This window comes from Lupinus angustifolius, chromosome LG20, assembly GCF_001865875.1.
Source record: "Lupinus angustifolius cultivar Tanjil chromosome LG20, LupAngTanjil_v1.0, whole genome shotgun sequence".
In the NCBI taxonomy this organism is placed as follows: Eukaryota; Viridiplantae; Streptophyta; class Magnoliopsida; order Fabales; family Fabaceae; genus Lupinus; species Lupinus angustifolius.
Window position 1 is genome coordinate 16209458 of NC_032028.1, and position 14215 is coordinate 16223672.

The following is a 14215-nucleotide window of genomic DNA, read 5'->3' on the forward strand; positions in this document are numbered from 1 at the left end:
TGCATCCTACAAAGTCTGAATCGGATTAACCTACTATAGTTAACTTTGTACCCTTAGGGTACCATAAACCTATATTTTTTTGTTCCTTTTAGGTATTTAACAATATGTTTTGTGGTAAGTAAAGCATACATATAGACAATAAACATAATATCAACTCTATTATAGAGAGACAATTAAAGTTTGATACTTTGTTACCTCAACTGCTTTTCCTTTCTCATCCTTGTCCAAATAACATGAAGTCATCATGGGTGTGATAGATTCCTTTACATTCACCATCTCTACCTTTTTCAATAATTCGCTGCAGTATTTGGATTGATTGATTAATATTCCATTATCTAGTTGCTTAATTTTTAATCATATGAAGAACTTCAACTTTCCCATCATAGATAATTTAAACTCACTAGTCATGAGTTTTGAAAAGTTCTTGTACAAATTCTCGTTAGTAGCACCAATTATTATATCCCCAACATAAACTTGAACTAAAAATGTATCATGGAAATTTCTACAAAAGAAATAGTTGTTTCCACATTTTCCCTTTCAAAGTCTTTGTCCAAAATAAATTTACTTAGTCTACCTTACCAAGCTCATGGAGCTTGCTTTAGATAATACAAAGCCTTTTTATGTTTGGAAACATGATTTGGAAATTGAAAGTTTTCAAAATCGAGTGGTTGATCTACATAGACTTATTGGATAAAAGAATTTAACAATGCACTCTTTACATCCATTTGACATAATTTGAAGTTTAGGAATGAAGAGAAAACTAGTAGAATTGGAATTGGCACTATTCTAGCAATGAATGCATTGGTTTTATCAAAATATATGTCTTCTTCTTGGTTATAGACTTTTACTACTAATCTAGTATTGTTTCTTATGATAAGGCCAAATTTCATTCAATTTATTTTTAAAAAGCCATCTTTGTACCAATTGGAGGGTGATCTTTAGGATTAGGGATCAGGTCCCAAACTTCATTTCGAGTGAATTGGTTTATCTCTTCTTGCATGACATAAATTTAGTGTTAATCCATGAACGTCTTGTCAATGTTCTTGGATTCTAGCTGAGAAAATATTCTACAAAATTACAAATGTTATAGATAGGGTTTTGAGTTATCATTCCTTTGTTGATATCACCAATGATCTTATCAATTGGTTAATCTTTCATTGTCTTCCATGCTTTTGGCAAGTCATCTATATTTCCTTGTCTTGGTGAAGTAGTGGTTTCTTCATCTCATCCGACTTCTTGTTCCTTCTGATAAATTCTTTCAACTATTTTTGCATCATCATAAAAAATACCTTTCTTTTGTTTCACCCATTAGACTCAATACATACAAATTGAAAAGATTATTCAATAGCCAAAGTTCTTTTTTTGTATATTCTATATGTTTTTCTATGCAATTAATACCCTAAAAATGGTTTCATGGGATTTTACATCAAATTTACTAAAATCTCTTTTCAATTATTTAATACAAAATATTTACAATCAAATGCATGAATATATATATATATATATATATATATGTATATATATATGTATATGTATGTATATATATATATGTATATGTATGTATATATATATATGTATATGTATATATATATATATGTATATATGTATAATGTTGGGTTTTCTACCTTTGTAGAGCTCATTGGAGTTTTCATTAGAATAGATCTTATAAGAAGCCTATTAATCATATGCCTAGCGATGTTAACTACATCCGCCTAAAAGTAATGAGAGAGTTTAGAATCGTTAAGCATGGTTATAGCTAATTTGTCTAGAGGTTTGTTTTTTATTTCTAAAACTCTATTTTGTTTAGGAGTTCTAGTGGAAAAAACCAATGACATATGTCACAAAATCCATCAATTTGTGATTTTCAAACTCACCACCATGATCCTTCCTAATAAATGCAATGCAAAGGTTCTTTTCATTTTAGATAAATTTAACAAGAGTTTTGAATGATTTACATGCATGAATTTTATGAGAGAGAAACAATGACCATATAAATCTAGAGAAATTATCAACAAAAATCAAGGCATATTCATTGCTTAGACAATGGGTAGAGTTATGAGATGTAATGTTGGGTTTTCTATCTTTGTAGAAATCATATGGAGTTTTCTTGAGAATAGGTCTTATAAGAATCTGATTAATCACATGGTTAGCAGTGTTAACCGCATCCGCCTAAAAGTAATGAGAGAGTTTAAAATCATTAAGTATAATTCTAACGAGAGTCGGTCCTGATATTTTATAGGTATGGTACAGGAAAACATTTGCGACCCATATTTATAGAAAATTTAACTATGTGCAATTTGCATGTTAAAGTTGGGACAAAATTAAAGGTCAAAAAAATTTATGATCTCTAAATAAAAATATAAACATTTTATATCAAAAAATATTAATTATGTATTATTTTTATAATAAATTTTGAACCAAATAAATATTAAAAAAGTTATGAAAACATAAGATATACTTTTTATGGGTCTTGAATACAATATATTTTTTGTGACCAACTTCTTAATGAGTCTTAAATGGTCTCGTATTTTGCTCTTCTTAAGTTAGACCTTATTTTAATTATACATCAGTTATATGAAAATATAAAACTGATCATTGTGACCAATAAAATATTGAATAAATTTATGCATTGAGTAATAATAGTTATGAGACAAAAAAAATTAAAAATAATAAAAAACAATATCATATTTATCATATAAAGAAAAAAGTATGTAAAAAACTATTTGGGTCACTCGCTAAGTATGAGCCTTGTGCCGCGTACCTTTGGCATACCTTGAGAGTCTATCCTAGTTCTATAATAATTTTTCTAGAGATCTATTTTTCATTTCTAGAACTTCATTTTGTTGAAGAGTTCTAGGAGTAGAAAAACAATAAGTTATATCTTCTTCATAAAGTACATCAAGTTCATGATTTTCAATCTCACATGATGATAACTTTTATGATAAAACTTGATTGATGACAAGATGTTGCATCACTTGAATAAAAAATAGTTGAGAATATGCATGTAGAAACCTCCAAAGCGTGTGTTGCCTAGCAATATTTAGGTTCGATATTATATTAATTGTTGCATCACTCTAAGAAATGTGTTAAGAGGAAGAAACCAACATTTTATTGATATGGAGAGATCAACATCACATGGAAAGTATATTTACCTATAAGCAAGACTTCTTCATCAAATAAGTCTATGAGAACGGTACACTTCCTCTTACTTATTTTATTGTGAAAAATGTGAAGTTCTAAATCTTGGCATTAATATGTTTATGAAAATTTATGTTTGCATATAAACTAGTGAAAGTTTACATGTGGTATCAAAACCAATCTATAAGAACTCATGTTTTTCCATTTGAGAATATGTATTCATTTTAGAATACAATATTATGGCATTATATATACATAATACTTTTAAGAGTATGATTGAACTTCATTGTCTTATAAAGATCTCTTGTTAAGATTCAACTTAATTTGAATGTTTTAGGAATATTACTATTTTGTTTATTTTGTATCATGAAAACATGTTCTATATGGTTATTTTAATATCATTTTCATTTTGGACAATCATAGCAAGTCTTTTTGAATGATTTACATGCATGACTTTTATGAGAAAGAAATAATATTCATGTAAATCTAAAGAAATCATCAACAATAATTAAGGCATAATAATTACCACTAAAACTCTTAATAATTTTTATTTTGATTTTTAAATTAATGTGTATAATAGATAAAAGGATGAAACGAATGAGAGTAATAAAAAATATTTTTTATTTTATAAGAAAGTGTTCTACTTATAATATTGTTAAAAATTGCAAATGATATTGGTAACAAAGCAAGAATTTATTCTTTCTGTAATTGCATATCCTCGTAGAAATGCTAACCTAATTAAGGAAGCTAAAACTATACTCATTGTCTAAGCACACTTTAATTTTCTTTAAATCCTTTTCGTCAATAGCTTCCAAGTGTACATGCACACACTTTTTAGCATATATGAAATTTTATTTATTTTTACCATACCTATTTTAAACCCCTAGCTGCCCACAATAGCCATCCAAATTGCTTCCTACCGACAAATAGAGAAAACAAATATCTATGAAAAGAAAATAGTTGTATCATTTTTTGAGTCACGAACATGCTCATCCCACCGGAAGCAATCTTACTAATAAATCAGGAGAAAAAAATAGATCTAATCCTAATCCTAATGTATGAATATTATATATTATTATTATATTATTTATCATTTATATTTAATTATAATTAATAATTCAAAAAAGTAATCCCAAAAAATTATGAATAATATAGTAACAAAGTATGAATCTTTACTTCTTATTAATATTACACTCTTAGATCAATTACTTATTTTTTATTAACATATACACATAAGTATACAATTTTTTGTTAGATAATATTATACAGACAACATTTTTCAATAGAGAAAATTTCGTGTAAATATTAAATTTATATTAGTGGAATTGGAAAAAAAAATTGATTTTCCACATGTATCCTCGCATTGGAGGCAATCTTGTCCAAGCTTGAAACATCTATAAGTACGTGGGGCTAACTCTCTCAGAAGACATTTTTCCATCCACAAGACTCGAACTCGAGACCTTGCTTAAGGGGAATCAAGCATGTACCACTTGAACCAACCCATTGGTGGAAGTGGATATTGAGACAAGAGAAAAAATGTATGTATTAATAGTGCAATAATTGTTATATTATTATTATATCATTCATTATCATTTTTAATTGTCATTAAATAATACAAATAAATAGTAAAAAATTCATTAATTATGTATAAATTTTTATAGTGAACAATCCATACATACTACACTCTTCACATAATAGATATATGTGTATATACGTATATATATATTACGTTAGGGTAGAAAAATACGTATTTTGTTAGAGTAGAAAATAATGCAAATAAATACAAATTGTTATTACTTAGAGTGTGTCATAGAAATAAAATGTTGCCATCAAAATACACACTTTACAGAAAAACACCATTCTCATCCTCACAGCCACACCGAGAGAATCCCGTAAAAACATTTGCAGTACCATCATTATAAACAAACAAAAATAGAGTAATGAACCCAACCTCTTCACTCCTCCAATTCTCTATATCTCTCTATTCAAGACTTATTATCATAACCATAGGGATTCGACCCTGAACTGCTAAGAGAGTACTCTTCTTGTCCCTCAACTATTGCAAGCATCACCATCACCAACATGTCACTAGAAGAGTCACTAAGATCTCTTTCCCTTGATTACCTAAACCTGCTCATCAATGGCCAAGCCTTCAGCGACATAACCTTCCAAGTAGAAGGCCATTTGGTCCATGCTCACCGCTGCATCTTGGCAGCAAGAAGCCTTTTCTTCAGGAAATTCTTCTGTGGTGCAGACCCGCCGTCGGGCTTAGACCCAACAGAAGGACCCTCTCGGGTCAACTCTGCAGGTACCGGGACAACGCCCAGACTATCCGGCGTCATCCCAGTGAACTCTGTGGGATATGAAGTGTTCTTGTTGCTCCTCCAGTTCCTGTACAGTGGACAAGTGTCTATTGTGCCTCAAAAGCATGAGCCAAGGCCTAATTGTGGGGAGAGAGGATGCTGGCACACGCATTGCACCTCAGCCGTTGATCTTGCCCTTGACACTCTTGCTGCGTCTAGATACTTTGGCGTTGAACAGTTGGCATTGCTCACTCAGGTTTTCTTGCTTCCTCTTATAAACACAGATCTATCCCAAAAAAAATCATATCTCTATGCCTTTATCTAATAAAATTACATCAAATAATAAAAATTATTAATTTCTATTTTTATAATTTTTTTAATTGAATAATATATTTTAATCAGTTCACACAAAAAGTTCATTCGCTCCCTCATTATATAATCAACAATTTTTTGTTAATTAATTAATTGTTTCATTCTTTCTCACTCACTCGGTCTGTGTCTTCTGTTTATCTTGTTTCTCTGATTTATGTGACCAGTCTTATGTTTTCTGGGTCTTGGGAATTTGGACAATTACTGCAACAGAATGATGGGTCTTGTTTTTGGGAAGTGAGAAGGGGTATTTTAGTTTTCACCTCTATATTTTATTTCATCTTTTTTAATCAACTTTAGAGTTGTTTTATCTTCTATTCCTTTTTCTTTTGATTAATTCTCATATGATGGATGATTGATGAAGTGAGTAGGATTTTGATTTACAGATTTGTGTTTTGTCAGTCAACTCAATCCTTTGAGAATTGGGAAGTTTGTTCTATCAATTGATAGACATATTACTCTTACTTTTCAGCTTTTATGTGTCTTCGATGCTTCATTATTCTTTTAAAACTTGTATTCACTTTTAGTTGTGTATGATGGTATCAAGTTCCTTTTTTGGGAAAATTTAATATTGTAATTTATGTTAATATATGTTGGACGTCCCTTGATTTCATGTACCATATTTTAGAGACATATAGTTTCTTGAATTGGTGCAGTTCTTCTACCCATATAAGGTGCATACCAAAGATTTTTCAAATTTAGATGATAAAAATTCAGTCTTGTCTTCCTTACAGCAAGCAAACGAAATCTTTCCCAATCATTTACTTTCCTCATTTGGGTTTAAACTCAAAAAGAGAAGAAACCATGACAAAAGAAAGGGTCTACTTCTTCAATGTTATTTAGTAAACATGCCATGTTGAAAGGACTTGTCTCCCGTACTACAAATACAAATGGAAGTTATTGCTTTTACACTTCCCAGTAAAGTAAGAATGTAAGTACATTTATATCTAAAGAATAAAAACATCATAATACTATATTTCTTTTTACTCCAGTACAAGGAGGAAGTTCACCAATCCCATTTTGTTCTCTACCCTTTATTATTATAATTTTAAACCAATTCTTAGACTTGCCATGGTAGTGCCATTAAATTTTTCCCAAAAGCTAAAAATGCAAATTCTCTTGCCCCTTTTCTTTTCTCCTTGTTTTGTTTCCTCTCTTACTTCATTTGGGGTTTTCACTTTCACAGAAACAACTATCCAGCATGGTAGAGAAAGCCTCTATTGATGATGTGATGAAAGTGCTCCTAGCTTCAAGAAAGCAAGAAATGCACCAACTATGGACCACTTGTTCCCACCTTGTTGCCAAGTCAGGCCTTCCCCCTGAAGTCATCGCCAAGCATCTCCCCATGGATGTCGTCGCCAAGATTGAAGAGCTTCGCTTCAAATCCTCCCTCGCCCGCCGCTCATTAACGCCGCTACACCATCACCACCACCACCATGACACTGCGGCTGAGATTGAGGACCAGAAAATTATGCGAATGAGGCGGGCCCTCGACTCGTCGGATGTGGAACTAGTGAAGCTCATGGTAATGGGGGAAGGACTAAACCTTGATGAAGCATTGGCCTTAAACTATGCGGTGGAGAATTGCAGCAGGGAAGTAGTTAAGGCTTTGCTTGAGCTTGGTGCAGCTGATGTCAACTACCCGGCCAGGCCGTCCGGGAAAACCTCACTCCACGTCGCGGCTGAGATGGTGTCGCCGGACATGGTGGCCGTGTTGCTCGACCACCATGCTGACCCTAATGTTAGAACCGTGGATGGTGTTACTCCTCTTGATATCCTTAGAACCCTAACCTCTGATTTTCTCTTCAAAGGTGCTCTCCCTGGATTAACACACATTGAACCTAACAAGCTTAGGTTGTGTTTGGAGCTTGTTCAATCCGCAGTACTTGTTCTTTCACGTGAAGAAGGAAATGCTAACCCTGCTTCAACTACAGCCATATACCCACCAATGAGTGAAGACACTAATAGCAGTGGCAGCAACAACAACATTGCTAATCTCAACTTGGACTCGAGGTTGGTATATCTTAATCTTGGTGCCACCCATATTGGTGTTGGTAATGATGGTGATAGTAATGATCATAATGATCATAATATGGGTCATGAATCACAAAGTGGTGGATGTGACACAACAATGTATCATCGCCACCACTCTCATGATGACTACTAGGCTAGCTATATAAGAGCAGCTACATGGCTTGCTCTAAATTAATTTCTGTATGAATTGATGATGTAATTTAAAGTTTAATTTGAATAGTTAAGGATGATGGATGGAAAATGGTAAAAGAGAGATCAGCAAGAAGATGGAGGGAGTTGTTAATTTATGGAGAGTAGGAATGTTTTGAATTTTATTTTTTGGGTACATGCTTTGAATTTTATTTTTTGGGTACATGCTTTGAATTTTATACTACAATTGGAATAGTGAGGATAATATTGGATATAGACATAGTTTTAAATTATACCTCAACTACAACTGTGACAATAATAGTAGATCTAAGAATTTAAGTAGATCACATTTTTCTAAAGTTTTCCACAATTTTAGTAAATACAATATAGGCCCAACTACGATTAAAAAAATTCTTCTTATTTTGTTACCGTTGTTGTATATTCATTATTGTAGTTATTTCATTAGAGAATGATTTGTTATCTCAAATTATGTTTAGTGCTAATAATAATAAAGCAGGAAAAACAATGAAAATTTAATTATTTAATTGACAATGCATATTTTAATTGGTCCGGAACATGGCTTGAGATATCATTTGGGACAACAAATTATCATCCAATCTCATTACACGAACACATATCCTGTGTCCCAATTCGTGTATCATTCCATGTCCCACCTACTTAAATCTAAACATGTGGATATTAATGTATTACTTTTCTAAAAGAAAATTAAAATGAAATGTTAGTTTTTATTTGTTGAAATACTCTAATTAGTCTGGGAGAGAGATAGAAAGATTAAGGGGAAAGAAGATCTTCCTTCTTCATTATACTGCTTTTCTTGATTTATTTTATATTTTATTAGGTCTGCTCTATGTTAGGTTCTTTTTTTAAGGCCATTCAAATTGTCACCATTTGAAGTGCGGTTTCATAGGAGTTGAAGATATAAGTGACAACGAGAATCTAATAAAGTAAGATAAAGAGAAAGACTTGTATGGGGACAAAACTAAGTAGAGATAATCAATAAAATTCTGACAACATATTAATATTTTAATTATAACTAAATTTAATCTTAAATGATAGCATCAAAACCATAAAATATATTTATCTCCATATAAGTTTTTCATAAGATATAAGTTATCTTATTCGGTCAAAATCATAACATATCTCATATCTATTTATTTTCTATAAAAATATTTTTAAAATTAAACAAAGTAATATACATATCACATAGGTATAAATTATTTTTTTATTACGAAGAGATACTTTATTCTTTTATTTTTTTGTTACGCATGTCAATCTTTTAAACCACCATCACTTGTCAGCTACTTTGTTGTTTTAATTTACTTATGAGTAGCTAATATGATAGCCAACTTAATTAGTTTGGGACCCTTTTGCCTTTGTAATTTAGATTCTTGTCCCACCTCATCCCACTTTCTTCTAAACATGATTATTAAATACATATATCAATAAGGTGATAGTTTAGTGATATAATTTTCCATTAATTCAATTTATGTAAATAATATTTGTGTAAAAGAGGTAAATATACATCCCAAAAGGAATTAATTCATTACTTCTAGGTGAGAAAATATAATTGATATTACCAAAAAAAAAATATGTATTACTAGTAGCTATTATTTTCTTTGATTTGATCAGGGGTGTGAAATGGAAGGATTTCCGATTGGGAAATTATTTTCTCTAATTTAGGCTTCTTTTTCAAAGGCTTACTTGAATATGATTGCCTTCATATGTATCAATTCTACCTAGCTAGCTAGTTAAGTCATTATATGAACTGTCCCTTAGCTTCTCTCTTAATGAATTTATATATAACTTTGTTTTTTTCTCACATTATATACTCCATTGGAGGAACTCATAGCTATCATTACTTAGGGATTTATTGTTTTAAATAAAAAAGATATGGTTGACGACAAATTGATTAGTTGTCTGGCATGAATACAACAATGGCACTATCTCTTTCATTTAATCTCTTTTTGCCCATTGCCTTTTTAGGAGTTTAAGCGGGCATAAAAACTTTAAAACAATAATATTAAAACCGTACTGGACCGGCCGGTTCGACTGTAAAACCGGCAAATCAGATCCCTAGGCGGTATGGTATGGTCTTTGGACTAGATGAGCATCTGAACCGGTTAAAACCGGACCAAACCGGACCGTTTTGGGTGAAACCGGAGAACCAGTCGAGTTGTTACTAAACCGGTTGGTTCATGAAAAAATACTTATTTACAAATCCAGTCTTCTTCACGTTTTCTTCTTCGCGTTCTGTTCTTCACGTTTTCTTCTTCCTTTTCCATCGAGTTTGTATCGTTCCCATAGTGTCTCCATATACATCTCTATTGTTTCACAGATCCATCTTTCGTCGAGTCTCCAACGTTTCTAAAACGTTTTCATCGAGACTTGAAGGCGTATACTTTCTGCAGAAATGATAAAGATGTATTTTTGGAGGTGTATTCAACATTGACAGCAATGTTAACAATGGAAACTATATTTTTGGAGAGAGATAATTAGAAGAAAGTTCGGGAAGAGAGAAGATAAAATAGAATATGATAGGGGATACTTTCGGGAGAAATGAAAGGTATATACATTCCAGAGAAAAGAAAAGTGAGTACATTCTAGGGAAATGAAAAAATGGAATAGAATGGGAAGTTAAAGCATTAAAGTAGAGTTTTTTATTTTCCTTTCTATCTTTTTTCTCAACCGCTCAACCAGAAAGTTAAAAAGATAATAATGTTTGTGAAAAAGAATTTAGAAATAATTACTTTATATTGGTTAAATATTTATAATTTTTTCTTGGTTTTAAGACCGAATTAATTTAGACACATTCAACCATCACTCTTATTTTATATTGGAGGAATCACTACCTTAATTTTAAAGTTTCAAATTTATAATATGTTTTGCAGATTGAGTTGTTTATCTATGAGAATTTTTAGTAGACTATAAACATGAACTATAAATTTGAGTATATACATATTAGAAATTTTTTGTTACATGTTTACATATATATATCCGATTTAATCGTTATGCAGTTTAATTATTGAACCACTGATTGGACCATTAAACCACTACCCTAATCGGTTTAATAACCGGTCCGGTTTTAATAATACTGCTTTAAAGCTAAAAGTATGAGAAAAATATATAACTAATAATATAAGAATTTTATTAAATTGTTACTATATTATTCACCATTCATTTTTAATTATCATTAACTCTTTAAAAAAAGTCATTTAAATGAATGATTAATCATGCATTGACTGTGTGTAAATCGTTACACTATCAACGCAAAGATATGACACTATAAATAATATTACATTACTAATTGTTCATTCTATTATGACTAAAAAAATATACATTTAATCAAATGTTGGTCGGGGAAGATTCGTGAGTTTAGTCCATAATTTCCTGTGTGTGCATAGGTAGATATGTATCCAGGGTAATTACATGTTTCTCATGAAACATTTTACCATCCCAAATACAATTAATGTTAATATCAAACTATTGAAATAAAGTCATATATAGTAGATTAATTTATTTGAACAGTAGATTCCAATTCTGGATTAGTTTGTCTCTTGGTCCATATGAATCTCGTCTAGCCTTTTTAATACCTTGCCTTAATGGGCGCATCTACATAAACATACGTAAAATAGTTTTTCCCACGGATTCTTTATATATTCCATTACTATGACCATTCAATCCCTCAATACTATTCTATTTAAAAGAAAATCTATTATAGTATATAAAGTCCCTACTTATAATAACCATTCGTTAAGACTGGTGATATACGTACAATGCTACAGAGATTGGTGTTTTCATATAGCAAATTAGATTGTTAACAAAGAAATTATCATATTGTGTATTAGAGAACAAAGCTACCACATTTTATACATTTTATATATTTTACATATTTAAAACCATGTTGAATTGTTTTACAACATGTGTTTATTAGCTTGTTAGAGAGTTAGTTAGGTTAGTTGCATTGCTTGCTTTACAAGGTATTGTATATAAATAAACACTCTCTTATATCATTTCAATTTAATGAGAATTCATCATAATATTCATTTTACGCTTTCGCAATATGGTATCAGAGTCTTTATCCTGAAGGCTTTGATCAATGCTGCGCATTCTCTAAAAAATATTATCTTTCTCTTTCAAGATTCAACAATGAATCATCGTCAACAATTCAATGGAAGAAGATAAAAAATTGGTGAAACAACATGTGCAAATTCTCTAGCAACCAAGAGGCAATAACATTATGCAATGATGTCAAAGATAGTGAAAAGCGAGATTGATTAGTTATGGGTAGAAACTTTAGAAGAATGTAAGCCATTTCATAAATAATTATCATTCAAGGAAAAAAAAGGTAGAGAGAAATGAAGTTCCATGACAATGATTTCTTGGAAGAATTAATGGCTCTAAGAAGAGAAACATGGGATACTAGTCCAAGCATAGAAGAAAATCAGTTCTTCTCTAATGGCAATAGTTTTGATTGTTTTGGTCAAAACTCTTCAACTTTTTTTCCAAACAACACTTTCTATGGTCAAGAATTTCATCAAAGCTACAACAATGAGTATAACTACACCTTCAATGAAATCAATGGTTCTTTACTTGATGAACCATCAGCACTTCAGATTCTTCATTCATATCATACTACCCTTGATACTCCACTTAACACCCCTCCATTTCTTGGTCAAGAAGATTTCTCATTTTCCATGATTGAAGGAGAGGATAATACATGTTTTCTTAGTAAAGAGCTTCAGAATTTGGAGCTGCAAAACACATGAAAATGGAGCCAACACTGTCACTAGAAATGACAGTTTTCAACATAGGAACTGGTATAGAAAGAAAGAATATATCAAAGAAGCTTCAGGGGCAACCCTCCAAGAATTTAATGGCTGAGAGGAGAAGAAGAAAGAGGTTAGATGACAGACTCTCAATGCTAAGGTCAATTGTCCCTAAGATAAGTAAGATGGATAGAACATCAATTCTTGGAGACACCATTGATTACATGAAAGAACTTCTGAACAAGATCAATAACAACAACAAAAAGATCAACAAGATCAACAACAACAATATAAAACCATAGAAAAAACCATAAGAATATGGTCAAGATTTCTGACTAGGAAAATAATCACGTGGTTAAAAAAATCCAATCACATCAGGATCGAGATTCTGACTCATCATATTGTTATCAAATCAAATTATCAAGCTGGAATCATTATCATTTACCTTTCAGCTTGAGGGAGACTATTGGAGAACAAAGCTACCACATTTTATACATTTTACATTTTTTACACATTTAATACATGTTGAATTGTTTTACAACATGTGTTTATTAGTTTGTTAGAGAGTTAGTTACATTAGTTACATTGCTTGCTTTACAAGGCATTGTATATAAATAACACTCTCTTATTTCATTTCAATCAACGAGAATTCATCATAATATTCATTTTACGCTTTCGCAATATTGTGTATAAATAATATATATTACATCATCAATATACAATATCTTTATTTCCACCAGCAATGCATTGACATTTTCCTATCTAACAATTCTAGTAATGCTTATAGTTCATGTAATATTTGTTAGACATTTACACATACTTGTTTATGATTGATAAGTTAGAGAAGTTGAAAATAACAATTAAGAAAGGCTTAATACATAATTTAGTACATGCTTTTAACTAAATCTTAAGAAAGCCTTGCCCCACAATAGCATTTTTGGATTTTATATAAAAAAAAGTTGGGTATTGACTGCTTATTAATATATGTCGTGGTATATATGAGTTTTCCTAGTCATGATGAAACTGCCCAATGCCAATCCAAAAGATCAGGTCAATATACAATAAGTTAAGAAATTAACACTCACTTTGCCTTGCTTTGTAATTAGGATATTTTGGACCACTGAAGAACAAAGCTACCACATTCTATATATTTTACACATTTTATATAATTTACACATTTTACACATGTGTTTTATTAGTTTGTTAATTAGTTTGCTTAGGTAAGTTTGTTACCTATTCATGTACTATAAATAAGGTCTTATGCCTTGATCAAATAATGAGAAAAATTCATAATATTTATTTTACGCTTTCACAACATTTTCGCAATATGGTATTAGAGCCGTCATCCTGAAGGCTTTGGTTACTACTACGCATTCTCTAAAATATTATTATCTTCCTTTTCCAAGATTCAACAAAGAATCATCGTCAACAACTCAACATAAAGGAGAAGTTTGT

At 30.9% G+C, this 14215-nt stretch overlaps 1 protein-coding gene and 1 pseudogene across 1 annotated transcript; both read left to right on the forward strand.

Moving 5' to 3' along the window:
* On the forward strand, positions 4972-8159 carry LOC109335178 (regulatory protein NPR5-like). The gene is made up of 2 exons (XM_019571283.1): positions 4972-5697; positions 6997-8159. The coding sequence occupies exons 1-2, from the start codon at positions 5221-5223 to the stop codon at positions 7975-7977; spliced, it is 1458 nt and encodes a 485-aa protein (XP_019426828.1). The 5' UTR covers positions 4972-5220; the 3' UTR covers positions 7978-8159.
* Positions 12349-13026, forward strand: LOC109335508 (annotated as a pseudogene).

Bases quoted from the DNA above. Each gene is read 5' to 3' on its own strand.
- LOC109335178 (XM_019571283.1), top strand. From the start codon at position 5,221: ATGTCACTAGAAGAGTCACTAAGATCTCTTTCCCTTGATTACCTAAAC. The intron at 5,698-6,996 runs GTTTTCTTGCTT...TCACTTTCACAG, and splicing joins AGTTGGCATTGCTCACTCAG to AAACAACTATCCAGCATGGT.